The sequence below is a fragment of the Balaenoptera acutorostrata genome, chromosome 9 (assembly GCF_949987535.1).
Source record: "Balaenoptera acutorostrata chromosome 9, mBalAcu1.1, whole genome shotgun sequence".
Classification (NCBI taxonomy): Eukaryota; Metazoa; Chordata; class Mammalia; order Artiodactyla; family Balaenopteridae; genus Balaenoptera; species Balaenoptera acutorostrata.
Window position 1 is genome coordinate 93,603,423 of NC_080072.1, and position 23,640 is coordinate 93,627,062.

General features: G+C 34.6%; 1 protein-coding gene across 1 annotated transcript in view; it reads right to left on the reverse strand.

Moving 5' to 3' along the window:
* Positions 1-23,640, reverse strand: part of CUL5 (cullin 5) — a 99,851-nt gene that overhangs the window by 28,830 nt on the left and 47,381 nt on the right. Inside the window, exons 6-10 of the mRNA XM_057552908.1 lie at positions 22,536-22,681; positions 22,373-22,453; positions 2,395-2,488; positions 868-998; positions 505-612 (exon numbers count right to left, since the gene is read on the reverse strand). Of these exons, the coding sequence (XP_057408891.1) occupies positions 505-612; positions 868-998; positions 2,395-2,488; positions 22,373-22,453; positions 22,536-22,681 (560 nt within the window). The remainder of the gene's footprint in view (positions 1-504; positions 613-867; positions 999-2,394; positions 2,489-22,372; positions 22,454-22,535; positions 22,682-23,640) is intronic.

Below are 23,640 nucleotides of genomic sequence, written 5' to 3' on the forward strand. Positions count from 1 at the left end.
TAAAAAGATAATGACTCTAAGGATAATACTGTTTCATTATCATTATCCTAGACTATAATGATGGGAAAGAAGGTATGGAAAGCAAGGATAAATGTGATATAACTCTCACAAGAGCCCTATGAAAGGAAACAGGACAGAGAAATCAACTCTGCTTGGGATAGGATGTGGGGGGAGGCAGAGTATCAAGGAAATTCCAGGAGAAGTATACTTTGAGCTGAGTCTTAAAGGAAGGATGAATAAGAATTCAATAATCAATAATATTCAAAAACAGGAAAACATTCTTGAAAAATTAAGAGAGCAACTTTCTAGCTAAATTCTGGTTCACAAGCATACCCAATGCTTACAAAAGCATAGAAGAAACCAAATATAATATGGTTGCCCTCCACTGACGAAAAATCAGAGTTGCTAGGTTTTTTAGTTTGTAATTTAATAGCATAATGATGCAAGTTTCTTATTAAAATTAAATTATGACAACATACAGTGTTAACATACAGGAATATATACCTTGTCTCTTGCAGTAAGAAATCGTGGATCATCTTGAAAAGCTTCTTTGACAAGTCTACTAAATCTATTAAACAGTGTAAGTAACTGCTCAACATATTTCTCAGAGTCCTAAAAATAAAGTGTTTTATATTAAATTGAGTTTAAAAAAAAATACAAAAAATGAGAAAATATAAACATAATTTTTATAACACACTATAGCTTTAAAATTTGGGAACTTTTCTGAAATATTTTTTTCTTATTAAGAAAGGTGTTCCAACATTACTGTTTTGCCATCAATTTAAAATACCCAATTTTAAATACACTATCCTGCATTTACAAAATAACTTTGATATATATCTATCATTGTCATTGAGGAGAACTTACAGTAGTAATAGTTTCAGCAGCTGCTACCATATCTGCCAGGCCTGCACTGATGATATGTTCCTCCAAGTCTTTCAACATTGGCTCTATCCCATTAGGAACTTTGTCCATTAATGAAAACATCAAATGTAATTCTGAAATGACAGAACACACCCATGCAATCATTTCATCCATCAGAACAGACTTTCTCTTTGATTTGTATCATGGATCTAGAATGCCTATGATAATAAGAGTGTGGGGAAATATTAGCTGGAAGTTGATAGCTTTACTAGTATTCTGTGGGTGCAATTAGTTTAGGAGTTGTTATAGTAAGTACTATAACTTCCTGATCTACAATCTCAGTCTGACAAATATTATTTTTAAAAGAAACTCTAATTAAAGTGATCACACACTACAAAACCCAACTCCTCTTAAAAGGTGAGTCATTTGACCTTCAATGCAATAGAATATATTTATTCTAAGAAATACAAAAGTTTACACAGAAAATTAGTTACATTTCGTAAAGTATATGTAATATTAAATACACAATACACAGTCACATCACTAAGGGGTAAAATAATGTCCTCAGATTGTCCAGAGTAACAAGGTAATATACAACTGTATTCATAAAGAATTTTTCAGTTTACAAAAAGCACTTTCTTCTATTATCCCATTTAATTGACCTTCACAATAATCTTACCTCACAGAATGGTTACCACTAGATAAATCCTTTTGAAGGGAGTCCACCTTGGATCAGACATAACTCTACTTAGTTTGGCATACAGAAATTCAAATATTTCGTTTATGCCAAATGAGAAACTTGCTTTTACTCCAAAATACTTCTGAAGAGTGTATAGACTTAAGTGAACTGAAATACATACTTGAAAGACAACTAGAGATTAAATAGGACCTTGCAATTTTATGCAGTGAAATCTAGAGAGTAATACATCAAAATGTTAAAAGTGGTTGTCTCTGAGTAGTAAGGATATGGGTAATTTTTACTGTATTCTTTTTGGTATTAATGTACTTGCTACCTCCCAAAACAGAACTTTATCATATTTAAGTAATAAAAAAATAACATTTAAGTAATAAAAAATACACTTCAGAAATCTTAAATTATAAGATATTTGGGGGGAGAGGGATGAAGACTACCAACATAGAGTGTTTTATTACTTTTTAAAAATATTTGCCACAAGGTTCCACACAAAAGTCAAAATACCTAGTTCTATCCTATACCATATGTTTACCATTTAAATTAGCCTTTAAAAGCAGCATCCTACTTTTGAGAACAAACTGAAATTCGCATGTGAGCGCACACAAACATACTGATACCTAAGGGGGAGAAATGCTTAAAACATAAGTTTATAAAGAAGATTTTCTTTACAGTGTTTCTAAATATGCTAAATATTTTTATCATTTTCTTTACGCAGTTTGCCATAACAAAAATACCTATGTATAAAAGAATGATCTAACAGCAATTTATTAAAAGTGATGTGCTTCAAAGATATCCTCTTAAAAGAGTATGAGAACTTTATGTGATGTTTTACCTACTTTCAGTTTCATTTCGCTTGATCATGCCTTGGCACTCTGCTAAGATAGTCTCTTTAAAGGATGTCACCAGGGCATTTACACAGCATTCCATGAGCTGAAATACATCAAACATTGGTCAAGGCTATTATAAGCACAAATAAGGCACAAATCTATTCCACTCCATTTTGCTTCATAGTTCCATAAAACCACAATGTTCAACAACAGCAAAAAACTAAGAATACTGAAAGTAGATTTTACTTACCTTTACTAGAGGATTGTTGAAGATGGATACTCTTATTTTAGTTTACCAAAGCATACTTCCCCCTAAGGAAAAGGCTATAGAACTTAGGTTCTCTTTAGAAATTTTAATGAAAGTCCCCAACAAGGGGAGGAAAAAAACCTTTTTAATGTACAAAACAAACTGAAAAACTAAACTTCAATGAACTCTTATCTGGAGAGAACCTGTGTTGGAATTAGATTCTAAAATGCTAGAAGTATGAACATCCACTCAACACATAGTAGGTTTCATTGCTGTGAGCACCAAAGAAGTGTTAGGATACAAAGAAGAATAAGCTATAACCTCTGCTTTGGAGAAGATCACTGTCTTATTGAGGGTGGGGAGGGAAGCAAACTTTAATAAATACAACTCAGTTAAGTGGCAAAACACACACACACACGAACAGAAACAAACCAAGGAACTACTATTTTTTTCTGGGTAGTTAAAAAGGTCTCATCCACAAGATGAAATCTAAATTGGATCTTGAAAAGTAAGTACAAATCTTAAAATGGATTGGGTATTCTAAGAAAAAGAAGCTGAATATGAAGAGGCAGTGGGAGAGAAAGCTAGAAAGGTAGACTGGAGCCAGATTATGAATGAAAATCTATGGTTTGGGATTTTACTCTATAGGTAGGGAAGGTTTTAAACAGAAGATAAATGTAATGAGCTTCTATTCCCCCACCAAGTCATTTTTAAAAGGACAGTCTAACGTCAGCAAGGTAGGTGGTACTGAGTGGTGGTAGGGAGAATGGCAAACATGGCTGTTGAAAGATTCCAAGTAAGATGGTCAGGGTCTAATGTTCTGGCTGGCTCCATTCCATCACTGCTCCTTCGTGTCATATATTTACTCTCCTTGCAGGTATCAAAATGAACAGGTTGTGATTACTAACACAAGGTACACTAAGGCTGATATCTCTCTTCTGAAAAACAGATCATCTGTCTGTATTAAGGAAGGGAATTGTGTGTGCCTTAAAAGTTCTTTGCTAAAAATTCCTCTTGGAATTGACATAATGTTGTTAAATTACTAAAGTTAAATTTAGGTAATGGAGATTCATTATATCGCTGTTTCCACTTATTAAAATGTTAAAAAATTTTCCATAATAAAAGGGTTTTTTTCAGGTCCCTCCCTCTTTGAGAATTACACTAATGACTTTAAAGTCCATGTATGTCAATTTCTGTCCTAAGAAAAACAACATACATATGAAGTGGTTGAGAAATTTCTGCCAAGGTGGGAAGCTCTGCCCCAATTACTGAGTAATCTCATTCTATACCAGCTCTGGAATATGCACAATGGAACACTCCCACCTTTGACAGAGAATAGGTAAATCTAACTATATACAACTAATGAAGAAAAAAGAGGAAGTGCAATCAGATTACGCTCTGTTTTCTAAAATAAGCTCTATTTTCTGTTTTCTAAAAGAATCTCTGTTTTCTGTTTCACTGAAAATTTACACTTGAACATAATCTAGTTCAGGAGTAGTCCAAATTTTGCAGACTCCAAAAATCGTGTGTCTTGTGTTTCAAACTGTTGTGAAATGTTTTAATGGCTGTGACCAGCTTTTTTTTTTTTAATATAGAACAGAACAAAAAAAAAAATCAGAGTGCATCACATATAAAAACAATGAATATTATTTCATAACACTGTTTCAGCTATGAGCAAATAAACAAAGCATATACTAAGTCACAATAAAAAATGTATTTCTTATTGTGGGTTACAATGAGGATTTAAAGGAGAGACTAGGGAGGCTAGATGTCCAGTGGTTAGGACTCGGGCTCTCACTGCCATGGGTCTCGGTTCAATCCCTGGTCAGAGAACCAAGATCCTGCAAGCCACGTGGTGCGACCAAAAAAATAACATAACATAACATAACATAAACGAGAGGCTAAATTGACAAGATAGTTGAAGTAAACTGAGCAGAATTTGGTAACTGCTTAGATGAAAGGAGTTAGGGATATAAAGGTTACTGAAGCACTTTCTAGCTTGAAAGGTTAAACAAGTTATTATAATAACAAATATCTTTTAATGAGCACCTACTCTGTACGAAGCATTGTGCTAAATGCTTTACATACATTATCTGATTAACCCATATGTCATTTAACTCATGAAAACCTTATGAAGCAGATATATAACATATGAGGAAACAAGCTCAGAGAGGCTAAGTAACTTACAAATGTTACACAATTAGTTCATAAGGTCTTGAGCTGTAATGAGGCCAGGTATGTGACTCCAAGCCTACAACTTTTGATACTACATTAAGAGAGCAAGTATATACTTAGTAATGGCTATGTGCTCAGAAACGAGTTAAGTGTTGTAAGGAATAGAGAAGATAAAACATGGTTTATATACTCAATGCTCTTACAATCCAGTTGGGGATATTTAACTATAGTGTATCTAAAATGTGTGCATACTTCATACATAACAGAGGTATATGAAAAGTCCAATTTCACCAATAAAGCAAAGAGATGGAAATAAACACATTATTACGACACTATAAATAAACTTCACAAGGACACAGACTGTGTTCCATCCAGCTATATATTCATGCACTCAACACATTCGGTGCTTGATAAATAACACAACAAAGTAGCCTATAATCTGCTACTAAATCAAGTTGTAGAAACAATTGGTACAGTGGGAATTCAAATAACAGGAAATGGATGAAGGCTAGAGTATTTGGGGAGACTCGCAAGATGGGCTTTAAGAATTCTGAAGGATTTGAATAGGCAGAAAAGAAGAAAAGTAAAACATTACTTAAAAGAATGAATCCAAGAAAAAAACGAATAGATGAGGTAGATGAATAAGGAAATATTCCTTATTGGGTAGAATGACTCTTACTGGACAGTATTAAGTTAGAAAAATAAGTTATGGCCAAATTATGAAGGGCCTTGAAAATCAGAGATAGGAAATCAAGATACTATGGTTTTTTGAATAAAGAAGTAAAATAATGAAAGAGTAGCCTCAACTCACAAAAGAAGAAATACAAATGGTCCATAATAAGAATAAAGTAGTGGAAAATCCAATGTTCTTAATGATAGGAACTAGCAGATGGATATTCCCTTGAATTAAACTATTAATGTCAATCCTAAAAAAATAAAAAAATAAAAATAAATAAAGATGCCCAGCCTCATTAGCAATTTTTTTTTTTGGGGCTGCGCCATGCAGCATGTGGGATCTTAGTTCCCCAACGAGCGATCGAACCCACGCTCTTGCATTGGAAGCGCAGTCTTAACCACTGGACTGCCAGGGAAGTCCCCTAGTAATTTTTAAATGCACATTAAAAAATCTTTTAAAATCTATGATACTGGGAAATTGGCAAAATTAATAGACTGAAAAAACCCAGATCAGCAAAGATAAACAGGCATATTGTTAATGGGAATCAGAATTACAACATTTCTGAAAATCAGTTTGGTGTTATATAGCAATCTGTAAAAGGTGCATACCCTTTGCTTCAGCAATCTCATTTCCAGGAAATTCCATTCCAAGAGAATGCCACATGTAAGAAAGATGTATGCATAAAGATGTTAAAAATATATCAGGATATAAGATATAAAGATATAAGCATGTAAATACATTCCAGGAAGTACTATTTATTAAAAAAACCATAATAATAACAAATAATAATGAAAATTCCCATCATTAGAGAAGCAGTTAGGTATATTATAGTACATACATATGATGAAATATATACAGGCATTAAAAATAATGTTATAATATAGAAGTGTTTAGAGTAAAAATGTACATCATAACATCTTTAAATGCTAGAGGAAAGAAAGAAAGAGAGAAAAGAAAGAAGAGGTGGAATTCCCTGGCAGTCCAGTGGTTAGGACTTGGCATTTTCACTGCCAGGGCCTGGGTTCAATCCCTAATCAGGGAACTAAGACCCTGCAAGCTGCACAGCTCGGCCAAAAAAAAAAAATTTTTTTTTTTAATTTAAAAAAAATAAAGAAAGAAGAGAAGGAAAGGGAAGGGAAGGATAGGAGAGGAAGAAAGGGAAAAAAGGAAAGAAAAGAAAAAAAGGATCAACCAAGCAAGTATGACAAAATGATGATCACTTGAATCTGCTGGCTAGGTTTGGAGGGTGGGGTTCATTACACTATTTTCTCTACTTCTGAAAATATTTGAAAAGTTTCATAACAAATATTTTTTAAAAAAATAAAGAGAAGAATCATGGTATAGATCCCTGTGTACTGAAAATCCTTTAGAAAACTATTTTATGTAGGCAAAAAGAAGAAAGGGAGGTTGCTTGATAGAGTTCTCTCCTTATCTCCAAAGAGTCTTGTCTTAACAAGAGGGTCAGTTTCTTGAGGGCAGGGACCATGTTATTCCTCTTTTGTATTTTTCTCCCCATCATTTACCAAAGTTCTACATACAGAGTCAACCCTGAGTATATATATTTATTATTTGAAAAATACATCTTGAATGGAAAGGATAGTGATAAACCATCTCTCTCACCTTGTATTCCCTTTCTGTCTCCTTTTGCTAGCTTCCGTGAAGAAAAAAACTTTTTGCCATATGTCATCAACTCCTGTATTTTGCCTGAGATGAGCACAACTTCTAAATCCATAGCAATCTCCCCAGAGGTCTGCAAGGTGAAACACTTTAACTATCAATGTGCTTGATGTTTTACCTTCCTTTATAGCAAAACTCTTCAAGGATGATGCCTGCCATAAAACACAGCAGGCACTCAGTATTTGTTGAATGAATGAATGCATAGCTCTGTGAAGATGAGAAAGGTGGGATAACGCAGGCTAACTGATGTACTAGAGTCTTTTTTTAGTGGTATTCAATTTGCACAATTAATGCTACTTCACTGAAGTTTAATAAAAACAATAGGAACAGATCTGATTTTTGTTAGTTATGTAATTCCCTATAAGTAATAATTTGCTTTTCCCTTAGCTATAAAATAGAGGAGTTGAATTAAAAATCATCCTAGATTACTCCACCTTAAGATTCTACTTTATCATTATCAGGTCTTTAACCATACAAGGATATGTGTATGTATTCAAGGATTCATTCATTCCATGTGTGGTAGGCTATTCTCAAAATTAACTTTTGTTTTTTTTTTTTTAAAGGTTTTTTTAAACCTTTATAACCAGTGCTTCTTGCTTCATTTCTCAACTAGTTACACAAGTAACTCTACATAGACCAATGGAGTCAGTTAGACTCACCTTGACTTTTTAAATACCACCCTTAATATACTTAAATACTCAAGGTTAACAAGTACTTTACTTACTTTAATGTTAACAACTTATGACTTTTGACCTTGTTGCTAATTCCATTTTTTATCAATATTTTGCACAGGTAGTAAAATAGTGTCTATCTGAGAATCAGTAAGCAACTTCTGTGAACCACAGCCCTAACAGTAAAAACTACCATGCCAGGCACAGCATTTAAATGTTTTGATATAGTAGTTCATCAAACACAAGTGGGTATTACCCCACTTTACAGTTAGGAAAACAAGGATTACAAAGGTTGAAGAACTTGCCAAAGGGCACACAGCTGGTAAAATGACAATGGAATTCAAATCCTCATCTTCTTCCAACATGTATGTCCCTAACCAGTGTAATACACTGCCTCCCTATCAGAGCTCTGGTCAATGAGAAGAAATGAAGACTTGCCATCACCATTTCACTCTCTATTCCATTATTCCACTGTATAAACAATCCATTTTATTCTAGTGTTACTTTGAAGATAGGAACCCGTTCTATCTTCTTATCCCCACTAGCACAAGGCCTGACATAGTTTAGGTGCATAATAAATAATAAATGACTGCCTTCAGGTAAAACCAAGCTATACAGGACTATCACCTAAAATACTAATAGCCAGAGAAAAAAAATTTTAAGTAATTTTGTTTTATATTTTTTCTCATTCTTTTCTTACGGTTATGTGTCACTTTTCTGTCAATAATGCCTCTTCAAGCAGCACAGCACTGAAGCCTCTTACCCGGTTTTAATAAAATACAGTGCTCATCTGCTAGAGGCCCATCCAGTGATAACCAAGCTCATTAGAATTGTGTTGGGGCTAAGCTGGATCTGGGTGGGGCTAAGTTGTTCTCCTATAAGTAGAAGTTGAAGACTGGGCCTGTCAGACATCTAATGCAATGCAGCTGCTCAGAACTCTTGGCCTAACTTACTCTTTAAGTTCTCCACTGAACTGCAAGTAGCTAAAGTTGCTAAAAGGGTTATCTTCTGGATGAGTCAAGTATTACTATATCATACCTACTACAAACACATTGACAACTCAAGCATGCTTGCACATGTGTACAAAGACACACACACAAAGCATTTGATCCAAGTTTGGGCACTCAACCCAAGCTAGGCCAATTAGAGCTAGGCTAATTAAAACCGGTGGGACAAGACTCCTCTCAGGTCACAAACTGGAGGGACAAACTGGCAGCATTCATGGTCCTGACTTCAATTTAACACAGGTTCATTGGTGACTCAGATACCATGAGCAGTATCACTATAGATGATATAAATTTCCAAAAGTGAAAAAAATTTAAGATTCCAAACAAAAAATATATTTTCATTGCTCAATTTACACAATAATATACCTAGAAAATGAAGTGTATTACTAATATCATGCAAAACTGTTTTGGTTTAAAAGTAAAATGAAATTAAATTCTAGACTCAGATAACTAAGTGTAAACAAGATTTTCATTTACATGAGTGGCCAGTGGGACCACTGAATATTATTTTTGGGATATGGGCTAATTCTTATTTATGTGGGACAGTCTGAGCACTGTGAGACATGTAGCATTCCTGGATTACATTCACTAAAAATCAATCACTGTGACAACCAAAAAAAAAAAAAAAGCCTCCACAAATTTCTATAACACTCGCTGGAGGTAGATACTCTCTTCATTGAAAATCTCTGACCTAGAGATTTCAGTTCAAAATATCAATATATTAGCCTATCTAAACAACTCACAGCATAACTCACTTTTCTTCGATTCATCTCTATTAGAATCTGCTGTACTGACGACAAGCAAATTCACATGAAAGTTGAATTAGGATAAATCAATAAAAGGATCCTAAAAATATTGTGATTACAGGCTAAACCAAACATTTAAACATTTTACGTATAAAAAACAGAAACATCTTGAGAGTAACTTTTATTGGCTATATAGTATATGTCAAAATCCCTTTGGGGTATAAATTTTTATCCATTAAAAATGGGACTTTGGGACTTCCCTGGAGGTCCAGTTGTTAAGACTCCACACTTCCATTGCAGGGGGCACGGGTTCAATCCCTGGTTGGGGAACTAGGATCCCACATGCTGCACAGTGTGGCCAAAAAAAAAAGGCAGGGAGACTTTCTGTTCTATCCTAAAATGAAAGAATACTATTATGTTAGGAACTCTGTTAATGTGATTTCCTGAATTAGTTCAACGGAGGAAAATGCCACATGATCATCTCCATTGATGCTTCCCAAATAATAAAGGCATTCTTCACAATATTCTTTATTTTTTTACATTTTATTTTGATTTTAGCCTTACATAAAAGTTGTAAAAATAGAGTTCCTATATATCCATCACCCTATTTCCCATAATGGTAACTTTTTACGTAACTACAGCACAACTATCAAAACCATGAAAATAATATTCGTACGATATTAATTAACTACAGACCTTATTAGAAATTCACCAGTTTTTCCTATTCCAGGATGCTATCTACAAACCCAGATTACATTTTGTTGTTAGTTTTCCTAGTCTCCTCCAATCTGTGACAATTTCTTGGTCCATGTGTGTGTGTTATGATCTTGACACATTAATTTTTATTGGCATATAGCTGCTTTACAATGTTCTGTTAGTTTCTACTGTACAGCAAAATGAATCAGCTATACATATACATATATTCCCTCTTTTTTTGGATTTCCTTCCCATTTAGGTCACCACAGTGCATTAAGTAGAGTTCCCTGTGCTATACAATATGTTCTCATTAGTTATCTATTTTATACACAGTATCAATAGTGTATATGTCAATCCCAATCTCCCAGTTCCTCCCATCCTCCTCTTTCCCTCTTGGTATCCATGCATCAGTTCTCTACCTCTGTGTCTCTATTTCTGCTTTGCAAATAGATTTCATCTATACCATTTTTCTAGATTCCACATATGTGCGTTAATATACGATATTTGTTTTTCTGACTTAGTTCACTCTGTACGACAGTCTCTAGGTCCATTCACGTCTCTACAAATGACCCAATTTCATTCCTTTTTATGGCTGAGTAATAGTCCATTGTATACACGTACCACATCTTCTTTACCCGTTCCTCTGTTGATGGACATTTAGGTTGCTTCAATGTCTTGGCTATTGTAAATAGTGCTGCTGAGAACACAGGGGTGCATGTGTCTTTTTGAATTATGGTTTTCCCAGGGTATATGCCCAGTAGTGGGATTGCTGGGTCATATGATAATTCTATTTTTAGTTTTTTAAGGAACCCCCATACTGTTTTCCATTTACATGGCTGTATCAATTTACATTCCTACCAACAGTGCATGAGGGGTCCCTTTTCTCCACATGCTCTCCAGCATTTGTTTGTAGATTTTTTGATGATGGCCATTCTGACCTGTATGAGGTGATACCTCATCCTAGCTTTGATTTGCATTTCTCTACTAATTCGTGATGTTGAGCATCTTTCCACGTGCCATCTGTATGTTTTTTGGAGAAATTTCTATTTAGGTCTTCTGCCCATTTTTTGATTAGGTCGTTTTTTTGATATTGAGCTGCTTGTATATTTTGGAGATTAATCCTTTGTCAGTTGCTTTGTTTGCAAATATTTTCTCCCATTCTGAAGGTTGTCTCTTTGTCTTGTTTATGCTTTCCTTTGTTGTGCAAAAGCTTTTAATTAGGTCCCATTTGTTTATTTTTGTTTTTATTTCCTTTACTCTAGGAGGTGGGTCAAAAAAGATCTCACTGCGATTTATGTCAGTGTTCTGTCTATGTTTTCCTTTAAGAGTTTTATACTGTCTGGCTTTACATTTAGGTCTTTAATCCATTTTGAGTTTATTTTTGTGTGTGGTGTTAGGGAATGTTCTAATTTCATTCCTTTACATGTCCAGTTTTCCCAGTACCACTTACTGAAGAGGCTGTCTTTTCTCCATTGTATTATATATTTTTGCCTCCTTTGTCATAGATTAGGTGACCATAGGTGTGTGGGTTTGTATCTGGGCTTTATATCCTGCTCCATGGATCTATATTTCTGTTTTTGTGCCAGTAACATACTGTCTTGATTACTGTAGCTTTGTAGTATAGTCTGAGGTCAGGGAGCCTGATTCCTCCAGCTCCGTTTTTCTTTCTCAAGATTGCTTTGGGGGCTTCCCTGGTGGCGCAGTGGTTGAGAGTCTGCCTGCCAATGCAGGGGACACGGGTTCGAGCCCTGGTCTGGGAAGATCCCACGTACCGCGGAGCAACTGGGCCCGTGAGCCACAATTACTGAGCCTGCGCGTCTGGAGCCTGTGCTCCGCAACAAGAGAGGCCACGATAGTGAGAGGCCCGCGCACCGCGATGAAGAGTGGCCCCTGCTCCCCACAACTAGAGAAAGCCCTCGCACAGAAACGAAGACCCAACACAGCCATAAATAAATAAGTAAAATTTAAAAAAAAAAAATTAAAAAAAAAAAAAAAGATTGCTTTGGCTATTCGGGGTCTTTTGTGTTTCCACACAAATTGTAAAATTTTTTGTTCTAGTTCTGTGAAAAATGCCATTGGTAATTTGATAGGGATTGCACTGAATCTGTAGATTGCTTTGGGTAGTATAGTCATTTTCACAATATTAATTCTTCCAATCCAAGAACTTGGTGTATCTCGCCATCTGTTTGTGTCATTTTGGTTTCTTTCATCAGTATCCTACAGTTTTCTGTGTACAGGTCTTTTGCCTCCTTAGGTAGGATCTTGACACTTGTAAAGAAATGTAGCCAGTTATTTTGTAGACTGCCCCCAAAATAGGGATTGTCTAAAATTTTCTCATTAGAATAACAGTATTAATTTTTGACAAGAATACAACAGAAATGATTTTGTACTCTTCTTAGTGTATCATATCAAGGGGTACATAATATCAATACATCCTATTACTGGTTATGTTAACCTTGATCACTTGATTAAGAGAAGTGTTTTTTGGGTTTCTCCATCATAGTAACTATTTTTCCCTTACCAAATATCTTGAGGAAGATACTCTGAAACTGTCAATTCTACCTCAAACCTTTGGCCACTGATTTTAGTATCTATTAGTGGAGCTTGTCTGCAACAACTATTAGTGTGATTGTATCTAATAGTGATCGTCAATTTCCCTCCACATTTTTAGAGAATTCTTCTCTAAAAATCTGAACATTTTTCATGTTTGATGGCCAGTATTAAGTATATATCTGTATCTTTATTCCAACTTTTTTCTACCAGATATTTATCATTTTTTGTTCCTCAATTTTTAAAAGTTCTTTATATAGTAGAACTTTATATAGTAGGGATATTAGGCTTTTGTCTGTGACATATATTTCAAATACTTTTTCCCAGGTTGTGAGCTGATTTTTAACTTTGCTGATTGTGCTTTTTGCAACTACATTTTTTTTAATTTTTAAATTTTAATTTATTTTTTATTAAGGTATAATTGCCATATAACATTAGTTTAAGGTGTGCAACATAATAGATAATTGTATACATTGTGAATTAAGTCACCACAATTAAGTCCAGTTAACATACATACATAATTACATACATAGTTAAAAATTTTATTTTCTTATGATGAGAACTTCTAAGATTGCAATTTTTTTAGTGTATAGTCACATTTGTCAGTCTTTTCTTTTACTGACTCTGAACTTTGAGTCATAACAAAAAACCTCTCTCTACGCCAAAGTTAAAGAGAAATTCTTCTAGTACTTGTATGATTCCATTTTTAACACTTAGATCCCTGATCTATTTGGGGTTTATTTTTCTGAATAGTGTAAAATACAGATCGAAAGATCTTTTTCCAAGTATCTGCTGAGTCGTCCCATCACCATCTTTACTGCCACTGATTTGACATCCAACCTTTGTCATATATAATTCTGGACTTGCTATTCCATTCCACTAGTCCACTATCTATTCATGTGTCAATATCACACTATTTTTTTTTAAATTTATGTATTTTTTATTAAAATCAATTCATAGTTGATTTAAAACATTGTATTACTTTCAGATAGGTGTACAGTTAGTTAGGTATACAGCATAGTGATTCAGTATTTTTGCAGATTATACTCCATTATAGTTATTATAAGGTAATAGGTATAATTCCCTGCACTATACAGTATATCCTTGTTGCTTATCTATTTTATATACAGTAGTTTGTATCTGTTAATCCCATACCCCTAATTTATCTCTCCCCTCTTCCCTTACCCCTTTGGTAACCACAAGTTTGCTTCCTATATCTGTGACTGTTTCTGTTTTATATATTTGTATCATTTAGATTCCACATGTAAGTGATACCATACTGTGCATGTCTTTCTCTGATTCATTTCATTAAGCATAATAATCTCTAGGTCCATCCATGTTGCTGCAAATGGCAATATTTCATTCTTTTTTTATGGCTGAGTAATATTCCATTGTGTGTGTGTTTGTGTGTGTGTGAACACATACACCCCACATCTTAATCCAATCATCTGTTGATGGGTACATGGGTGGCTTCCATGTCTTGGCTATTGCAAATAGCACTGCTATGAACATTGGGGTGCATGTACCCTTTTGAATGAAGAGTTTTCGTCTTTTCCAGATCTATAACCAGGAGTGGGATTGCTGGATAGTATAGTAACTCTATTTTCAGTTTTTTAAGGAACCTCCATACTGTTCTCCATTGTGGCTGCACTAACTTGCATTCCCAACAACAGTGTACGAGAGTACCCTTTTCTCCACATCCTCTCCAACAGTTGTTATTTGTGAACTTTTTGATTATAGCCATTCTGACAGGTGTGAGGTGGTTCATCAGTGTAATTTTGATTTGCATTTCTCTAATAATTAGCAATGTTGAACATCTTTTCATATGCCTTTTAGCCATCTCTATGTCTTCTTTGGAGAAATGTCTATTCAGGTCTTCTGCCCATTTTTTGATTGGGTTTTTTTTTTCTGATATTGAGTTTTATGAGCTGTTACATTTTGTATATTAACAAATCCTTGTTAATCCCTGTCGGCTGCATCATTTGCAAATATTTTCTCCCAGATTGTTTTCATTTTCTTGATGGTTTCCTTTGCTGTGCAAAAGCTTTTAAGTTTAATTAGGCCCCATTTGTTTATTTTTGCTTTCATTTCTTTTGCCTTGGGAGACTCATCCAAGAAAATATTGCTACAATTTATGACAAAGTGTCCTGAATATATTCTCTTCTAGGAGTTTTATGGTTTCAGGTCTTACATTTATGATTTTGAATTACTTTGAACTTATTTTTGTGTATGTGTGAGGGAATGTTCTAATCTCATTGTTTTACACATGGCTATATAGTTTCCCCAGACACCACTTGTTGAAGAGAGTGTCGGATTGCTTTGGCAATTCAGGGTCTTTTGTGGTTCCATATAAATTTTAGGATTATTTGTTCTAGTTCTGTGAAAAATGTCACGGGTATTTTGAATAGGGATTGCAGTAAATCTGTAGATTGCTTTGGGTAGTATGGCCATTTTCAAAATATTAATTCTTCCAATCCAAGCAAGCATGGGATATCATTCCGCTTCTTTGAATCATGTTCAATTTCCTTCATCAATGGTTTATAGTTTTCAGAGTATATGTCTTTAATCTCCTTGGTTAAGTTTATTCCTAGGTATTTACATTTTTTGATGTAATTTTAAATGAGATTGGTTTTTACATTCTCTGGTATTTCATTATTAGTGTATAGAAACTGAACAGAAATAGAAGTACATTAATCTTGTATTCTGCAACTCTGCTGAATTCATTTCTTAGTTCTAATAGTTTTGGGGCGAAGACATTATGGTTCTCTGTTACAGAGTATCATGCCATCTGCAAATAGTGACAATTTTACCTCTTCCCTTTAAATTTGGATACCTTTTCTTTTTCTTGTCTTACTGCTCTGGCTAGGACTTCCAATACTAGGTTAAATAGAAGCAGCTAGAATGGGCATCCTTATCTTGTTCCTGAATTTAGTGGGTAACCTTTCAGCTTTTCACCATGGAGTACTATGCTGACTGTGGGTCTGCTGTAAGTGGCCTTTGTTATGTTCCCTCTATACCCACTTTGATAAGAGTTTTTACTATGAACAGATGTTGAATTTTTTCAAATGCTTTTTCTGCATCTATTGAGATGATACCGTGATTTTTATCTTTCCTTTCTTTAATGTGGTGTATTACACTGATTTGCATATGCTGAATCATCCTTGTGACCCTGAAATAAATCCAATTTGATCACGGTGTATGATCCTTTTTACATATTGTTGTATGCGATTTGCTAATATTTTGTTGAGGATTTTTGCATTTGTATTCATGAAAGATATTAGCCTCAAATTTTCTTTTCTTGTAGTGTCTTTGTTTGCTATTGGTATTAGGCCTCATAGAATGAATCTGAGAGTGTTCCCTCCACTTCAATTGATTTATTTTTTTATCTCTGTGGTATCAGTTGTTCTTTCTCCTCTTTCATTTCTTATTTTGTTTATTCGGATCCTATCGGTTTCTTCTTTGTGAGCCTGGCTAAAGATTTATCAATTTTGCTTATCTTTTCAAAAAAACCAGCTCTTGGTTTTAATAATCTTTTCTTTTGGTTTTTTTTAATCTTTATTTTTTTGCTCTATGATCTTTATATTTCTTTCCTTCTCCTGACTTTAGGCTTTGTTTGCTCTTCTTTTTCTATTTCTCTTAGGTGGTAGGTTAGGTTGAGATTTTTCTTGTTTTCTTGAGGAAGGCCTGAAGTTGCTATGAATGTCCCTCTTAGAACTGCTTTTGCTGCATCCCATAGATTTTGGAAAGCGATGTTTCCATTTTCATTTGTCCAGAGGTATTTTCTGATTTCCTCTTTGAGTTTCATCATTGACTCACTGGATTTTTAGCAGCATGTTGTTTAGTCTCCACATGTTTGTTATTTATCCACTTTTCTTTCTATGATTGATTTCTAGTTTCACATTGTTGTGATTAGAAAAAACTCTTGATGTAATTTCTATCCTCTTAAATTTGGTAAGTCTTGTTTTGTGACCTAGTATGTGACCTATCCTGGAAAGTGTTCCATGTGCACTTGAAAAGAATGTTTATTCTGCCCTTTTTTTTGGATGGAATGTCCCGTTGATAACAATTAAATCCAACTCATCTATTCTGCCATTCAGGATCTCTGCTGCCTTACTGTCTGTCTGGATGACATGTCCACTGATGTCAGTGGGGTCCTACTATTACTGTATTAACTGTCAATTTCTCCCTTTATATCTGTATTTACTTTATACTTAGGTGTTCCTGGATTGGGTGTACATATGTTAACAAGTATAATATCCTCTTCTTGTATCAATTCCTTTATCATAATATACTGCCCTTCTTTGTCATTCATCACGGCCTTTAATTTTTTCTGAAATGAGTATTGCTACCCCTGCTTTCTTGTCGTTTCTGTTTGCATGAAATAACTTATCCCATACCTACTTTCAGTCTGTGTGTCCTTCATCCTAAAGGGAGTCTCTTGTAGCCAGCATACTTAAGGGTCTTGTTTTTTTATCCAATTAGCCTCCCTATGTCTTTTTTTTTTTTTTAATTTATTTATGGCTGTGTTGGGTCTTCGTTGCTGCGCACGGGGTTTCTCTAGTTGCAGTGAGCAGGGGCTACTCTTCGTTGCGGTGTGAGGGCTTCTCATTGCAGTGGCTTCTCTTGTTGCAGAGCATGGGCTCTAGGCACACAGGCTTCAGTAGTTGTGGCACATGGGCTTAGCTGCTCCACAGCATGTGGGATCCTACTGGACCAGAGCTCAAACCCATGTCCCCTGCACCAGCAGGCAGATTATTAACCACTGCGCCACCAGGGAAATCCCATCCCTCCCTATGTCTTTTATGTCTTTTGATCAGTGCATTTAGTCCACTGACATATAAAGTAATTATTGGTATGTGTTTACTTATGGCCCTTTTATTACCTGTTTTACAGTTGTTCTTGTAGTTCTTCTCTGTTCATTTCATCTTCTTTTTGTTTCTTCTATTGTAATACCACACCACTTAATTACAGAGAATTTATATAGTATGTTTTAATGTCTGGTAGGGCTAGTTCTCTTCAAAGTTTTTATTTTCCAGTGCTTTCCTGGCCATTCTTACATGTTTATTTTTCCACATGAACTTATTTTCAACTTGTCTAATTTCAATAAACAGTTGTTGGTATTTTTATTGGAATTACAGGGAATATATAAATTAATTTAGAGAAGAACTGGTATCTGTATCTTTCAAGTCATAGAATTTAAGAATAAGAGATATCTTTCCATTTTTTCAAGTCTACATCTGTGTCTTTGGAGTGCCTAAAACTTTTCCTCTTACAGGTTTCACACATTTCTTACTAGATTTTTCCCAAGTATTTAATTTTCTTTGTTGCTACTATAAGTAAGGTTTACCCTAACTTTATATCCTCTGTTTATTATTTGTGTATATGAAGACTGATATTTGTATGTTAATTTTATATCCTGCCACTTTCCTGAATTACTTTACTGTTTGAGTTTTATCATCGACTGTGGAGTTTTCCAGACAAAGTACTATCATATCACCTCTAAAATGAGACAGTTTTCCTTTCAGCTTACCCATTCTATGCCTCTACTTGATTTCTGTAGTTTAACTGCATGGGCTAATACTTCTAATGTGCTGTTCAACAGAAGTAGAAATAGTGGGTGTCCTTGCCTTGTTTATGATCTTCATGGAAATGCCTCTAATGATTCTCCATAAAATAAGATGGCTTTAGGGCTAAGGTAGATAATTCCTGATAATATTCTTAATAAAAGAAAAATAAGTGAGTACTTTCTTAGCATCATAAAATGCATACATCATGCCAGAAAGAAGCATCATGCTTAATGGTGCTTTAGAAGCACCATTTAGAAGCACTCCTATCAAACATTGAAAGAAGACAAGGATCCCCAATATTATTAACATTTTTCTAAAATAAACCATTAACAGATTTAATCAACTGAAGGAAATAAGAGATATTAATATTAGAAAGAAAGATATAATCAGATGTTTAGAATACCCAAAAGAACAAAATAAAACTCATAAACAAGGAAGGAATTCAGTAAGCTGCTAAGCACTATATGAACATTACTTGAAATGTATATTTCGCCTTTATTAGGCCTGGCCTCACAACTGGGTACTACTTAGGTGAGACTTGCTCTATTATACAGAACACTGGCCCAGAAATTTGTTTTCCTACGATACTGAAAAGTAATCAGGTTTAGAAGATTAAGATCAAGACTTACAACATTCAAAAAAGGTAAGTGATAAATCGTAATAATTTCCTAATTTTCAGAGAAAACACAAATGTCGAAAATGTACATAATTTAAGATTAAATTCTGGTGTGCATCATTGTGTAGCCCCATATGAGCTGATAGGTAACTGTCTTCCACTAGTAATAGCCTAATAGGTAAGTACAGATGAAAACTAGTATCAATAAAGCATTAAGATATAGCATAGCATGTTCTGATGGCTGATAATTCCTGTAAGACAGAATTTAGGGCAGTAAGTCTGCTCTGAATAATTTTCAATTATGGAAGTGACTTTTCTTAGTAACTATTCAAATAATACTGTTCATACTTTATGCATATTAAATTAGAACCCCAGACTTGGTGATTTTTTGGTTTACTGTTCCTTCCATTACAACATACTTCACTTTAACACACCATTTCTCTTTGGAAACAGAAACTGTAAATTAACAAATATATAACAAATATTATGTACATAGTATAATGGCCTTAGCTCAGTAAGGTATATAATACAGTAATGTATCTGCATTAAGCCTTAAATTACCAATGTTACAGTTAATTCTATAGTTTTCATACTTAATGTCTTCTCTGCACCAAATTTTGCTGTACAAACTATATAGTGGTCACTGATTAATATTAATCTATATTCTTAAGAGATAGTAAAGTGATAACCTTTGCAAAAAAATATGGTAATAATACTTTGGAGGGAGCATGATGGAAGGTTTCTTACTTGCTGATAATTCTTTTTCTGGTAATTTCACAGGTATGTTCACTTTGTGATAACTCACTTATACTTGAGATTTTTGTACACTTTTCTGTATATATGTTATACTTCAATCAAAATAGTTGATTTAAGAAAAATAAGCAGACAATCAAAACCAACCATACAAACAGACCTCTTACTTCCCCAATAAAGCACAATTTCTTTGCAAGCACATTATATTGCACTTAGGGTCTTTGTTGAAACAAAACAAAAACTTATCTTTAAACTCTAGAATCATTCAGCTTGGTAAGATGTTCACACTTGGTATCCATGGAAGAGCAAATTCACATCTTCTATTTCAAGTTTTTCCCAAAATGTGTGTGTGTATTTTAAAGGAGAAAGGGAGACTTAACTGTTCTATACAAGTTTTCATGTGTATTTGTTTATCTCTACCTTTCTCATTCTTTTTCTTGCTCTCTCCTATTCACTGTATTAGTTGGACCTCTATAGTTGAATTTCTTTAAGTTTACTAAAAATATGACACAACTAAGATGTATAAAATAGAGTATAAGAATAGAAGAACAGGGGCTTCCCTGGTGGCGCAGTGGTTGAGAATCTGCCTGCCAATGCAGGGGACACGGGTTCGAGCCCTGGTCTGGGAAGATCCCACATGCCACGGAGCAACTGGGCCCGTGAGCCACAATTACTGAGCCTGCGCATCTGGAGCCTGTGCTCCACAACAAGAGAAGCCGCGATGGTGAGAGGCCCGCGCACCGCGATGAAGAGTGGTCCCCACTTGCCGCAACTAGAGAAAGCCCTCGCACCGAAACGAAGACTCAACACAGTCATAAATAAATAAATAAATAAATAAATAAAAGAACGTGAATTTCTTAAAAAAAAAAAAAAAGAATAGAAGAACAACTCTATCTTACAAACTTACAACATCCCCATCCAGGTGGTACAGGCACACCAATCAACTCAAAATATTCAAATCCCTCTAACTAAACTCATCTTTCTCCCTCACTACAAAGATTTATTCTTATACCTGATCTTCCCGCAGCAGCACAATTCTCCCAAGCCAAAACCTTAGAAACTCTGTTGACTCAATTCTCTCCAATATCAGCCCCATGCATATTACAATGTTCCACCTCTGGGAAGTCTGTCTCTACCCTCTCTTTCCATTCCCACTGCTATAACCCTATCTGGCACTCCTAATACCTTGCTTGAATTATTGCAAAAGCCTCCCACTTCCTATTCCAAGCTATTCCCCACTCCAATTTTTAAAAATTTATTTATTTGGCTGTGCTGGTCTTAGTTGCGGCACGCAGGATCTTCAGTTGTGGCATGAGTGATCTAGTTCCCTGACCAGGGATCGAACCCAGGCCCCATGCATTGGGAGCACAGAGTCTTAGCCACTGGACCACCAGGGAAGTCCCCCCAATTCCAATTAATCTTTCATACTGACACTAGATTAATTTTTCTGATGGATAAGTTTGAGCGTAGCATTATTTGTTTAAAAAATATTCAATGGCCTCCCTACCTTCTGAATGAAGTTCAAGTCTGGCTTTAAATCTCTATAGAGAACTTCTATAAGCAACCACTAAATTTGCCCCCTTCTCTGGCCAATATCAGAGTTATTTGAAAGAGGATATATACTGCACATAATAAAAAGCAAAACAAACAAAAAAGGGAAAAAAGACCCAACTCAGTCCAATTTCTGAACAGATAAACATGACTATCACTCACGATGGAAGAAGCCAAAGAAAAATCAGAAGTAAGAAAAAAAGAAATCCCATCCATAGTTGAAAAATGTCTGGTTGTAAGCAAACTGGAATGTTACTTCTTTGAATGTGAATCTAAATCTAGTTTGTATGTTCCAAAGATTGAAAGGAACTGGAAGAAATATTATTGCTATATTTGAGCAATTTCTAACACTCTATCTAAACTTGATTCTTAAATTCCTTAACAAAGCACACTAAGGTCGTCATCCATGTAAAAGAAAACACCAGAATAGACACTGTAGCATGGCTACTACCTCTGATCATTTCTTTCTTTTAATGAGGAACTTACAACATAAAATAAATAAAAACTATTTAAAAGACTGATGCTCTCTTATCAAGTAATTAATATTTTATCTCACGACAAGAAAAGTTTGAAAACACCCTCCCATAACAAGAAGAAATATCCCCTAGTAGTAATGGTTTGGTGCTCATTCATTCAGTGTTTGCAGCCACTATTTTACAGAATGTAATTCCCATCAATATTGAGAATCAACTGTATCTCTCAGGAGCATACTTTACTTGATACCTGAAAATCCCTAATATGGTTAACTTTAGGTAGGCACAAAACATAATAGGAGATTGATTAAAAATTAAGTACATTAAATATAGAAAAGTCTAGAGCAGGGATGGCAAACAGATTTTATCTTGCACATTAGCTCTGAAGAACAAGGAGTTCCGAGTAAGATGCCTTCTGAAGTTGTGCTTTGGTTCACTGGGAACGAGTACTAAAATCAGTTAGTAATATTGGTCACAGAAGTGAGAAAGGATAAATAATGTTACTTGCTTCATGAATATACCACCCCTGGGCCACTGTACTTCAAATAATCTCAAAGAATAAACAATTACAAAATTACTTACTGCTTCAACAGAGTTACATTCTCGCCTTGTTTCTAAATAACGTAGGGCTCGTTTTTCTTCTTCTTTTAATTTAGCATCTGCCTGTCCAGAAGCAAAATAGCAATCATTTTAAGAAAATCAAGAAAATAGCTCAAATTACCACATATACTAAGTTCTCACTTACATATTTCATATAATTCTGTACACCATTTTGTTGTAAATACGAGGGTGCCTGTGTTCTATAAAATCTCTCTGTTGAATCCAAGTATGCCTTCTCAAAATTGTCCCTATAAATTTGAAGCTTATCCTCTGGATTAGAACAAAGGTTAACTGAAAAACAGAAAATAAAATTTTACTCTAATTATGATTCAAATCAGTATTTTGAGTACAATAAATAAAATAACAAATATTGAGGAGTTATGTTCAAGGAACTGTGACAATGCTCAAGAGAACATAAAGCCATAAACGACAAAATCCTTCTCTGTAAGAAACTTAAAAAGATAACAATACAGAGTAGTAAAGTGACAAATAGTATAGATAACATGAACTATTTTATTTTTGAATAGGAAAGGGACTGACTTCAAACTGGATGACCAAGAAACCATTCACAGAAAAGATGGGATTTGAACTGAGTCTTTAGGAACAAAGTAGGATTTACACTGATTAGTAAAGGAAGTAAATATTCAGAAGTAGAACAACACAAGATCAAATTGAGGTATAACAATGCGGTTGTCTGCGTGGATTGTAAGGTTAATAGAAGATAAGGTAGAATAGTAAGTTAGGAATGGTTATGGAGTACCTCAAATCTCTGGCTAAGTAACCTGAATTTAGCATGGCCTACCACTAAATGGGTAAGAAAAACACCAATAAAATTATACTTAAAAATTAATCTTGTGAAAGTATAAGGGCTAAATGATAGCAATAACATCACTATAAGAAGACTGTTTCAAAAGTCTAGAAGTGGAATTCAAAGAAGTCTTAACTGGTGGCAGCTGAAATAAAAAGGAATAAATTTCAGGGACATGGCTAATGAGAATCTAGACTTGATACCTAAAGAAACATAACGGCAATGGAGAAAGCAAGTCAAAGATAAATAAAGGTTCATTTATATAAAACTTTCTTATCGGCAACTATTTTGTGTCAGGCATTCTATGTCCAGTAAAGATACAGTGTCAAGTACACAGTTAAATACACTGAAGTATTATGACAGGGAAGCACAGGTACTATGAAGCACCTAACCTACTCTGGGAATTAGGAAAGGCCTCCACGAGGACACAGAGGATGAGGAT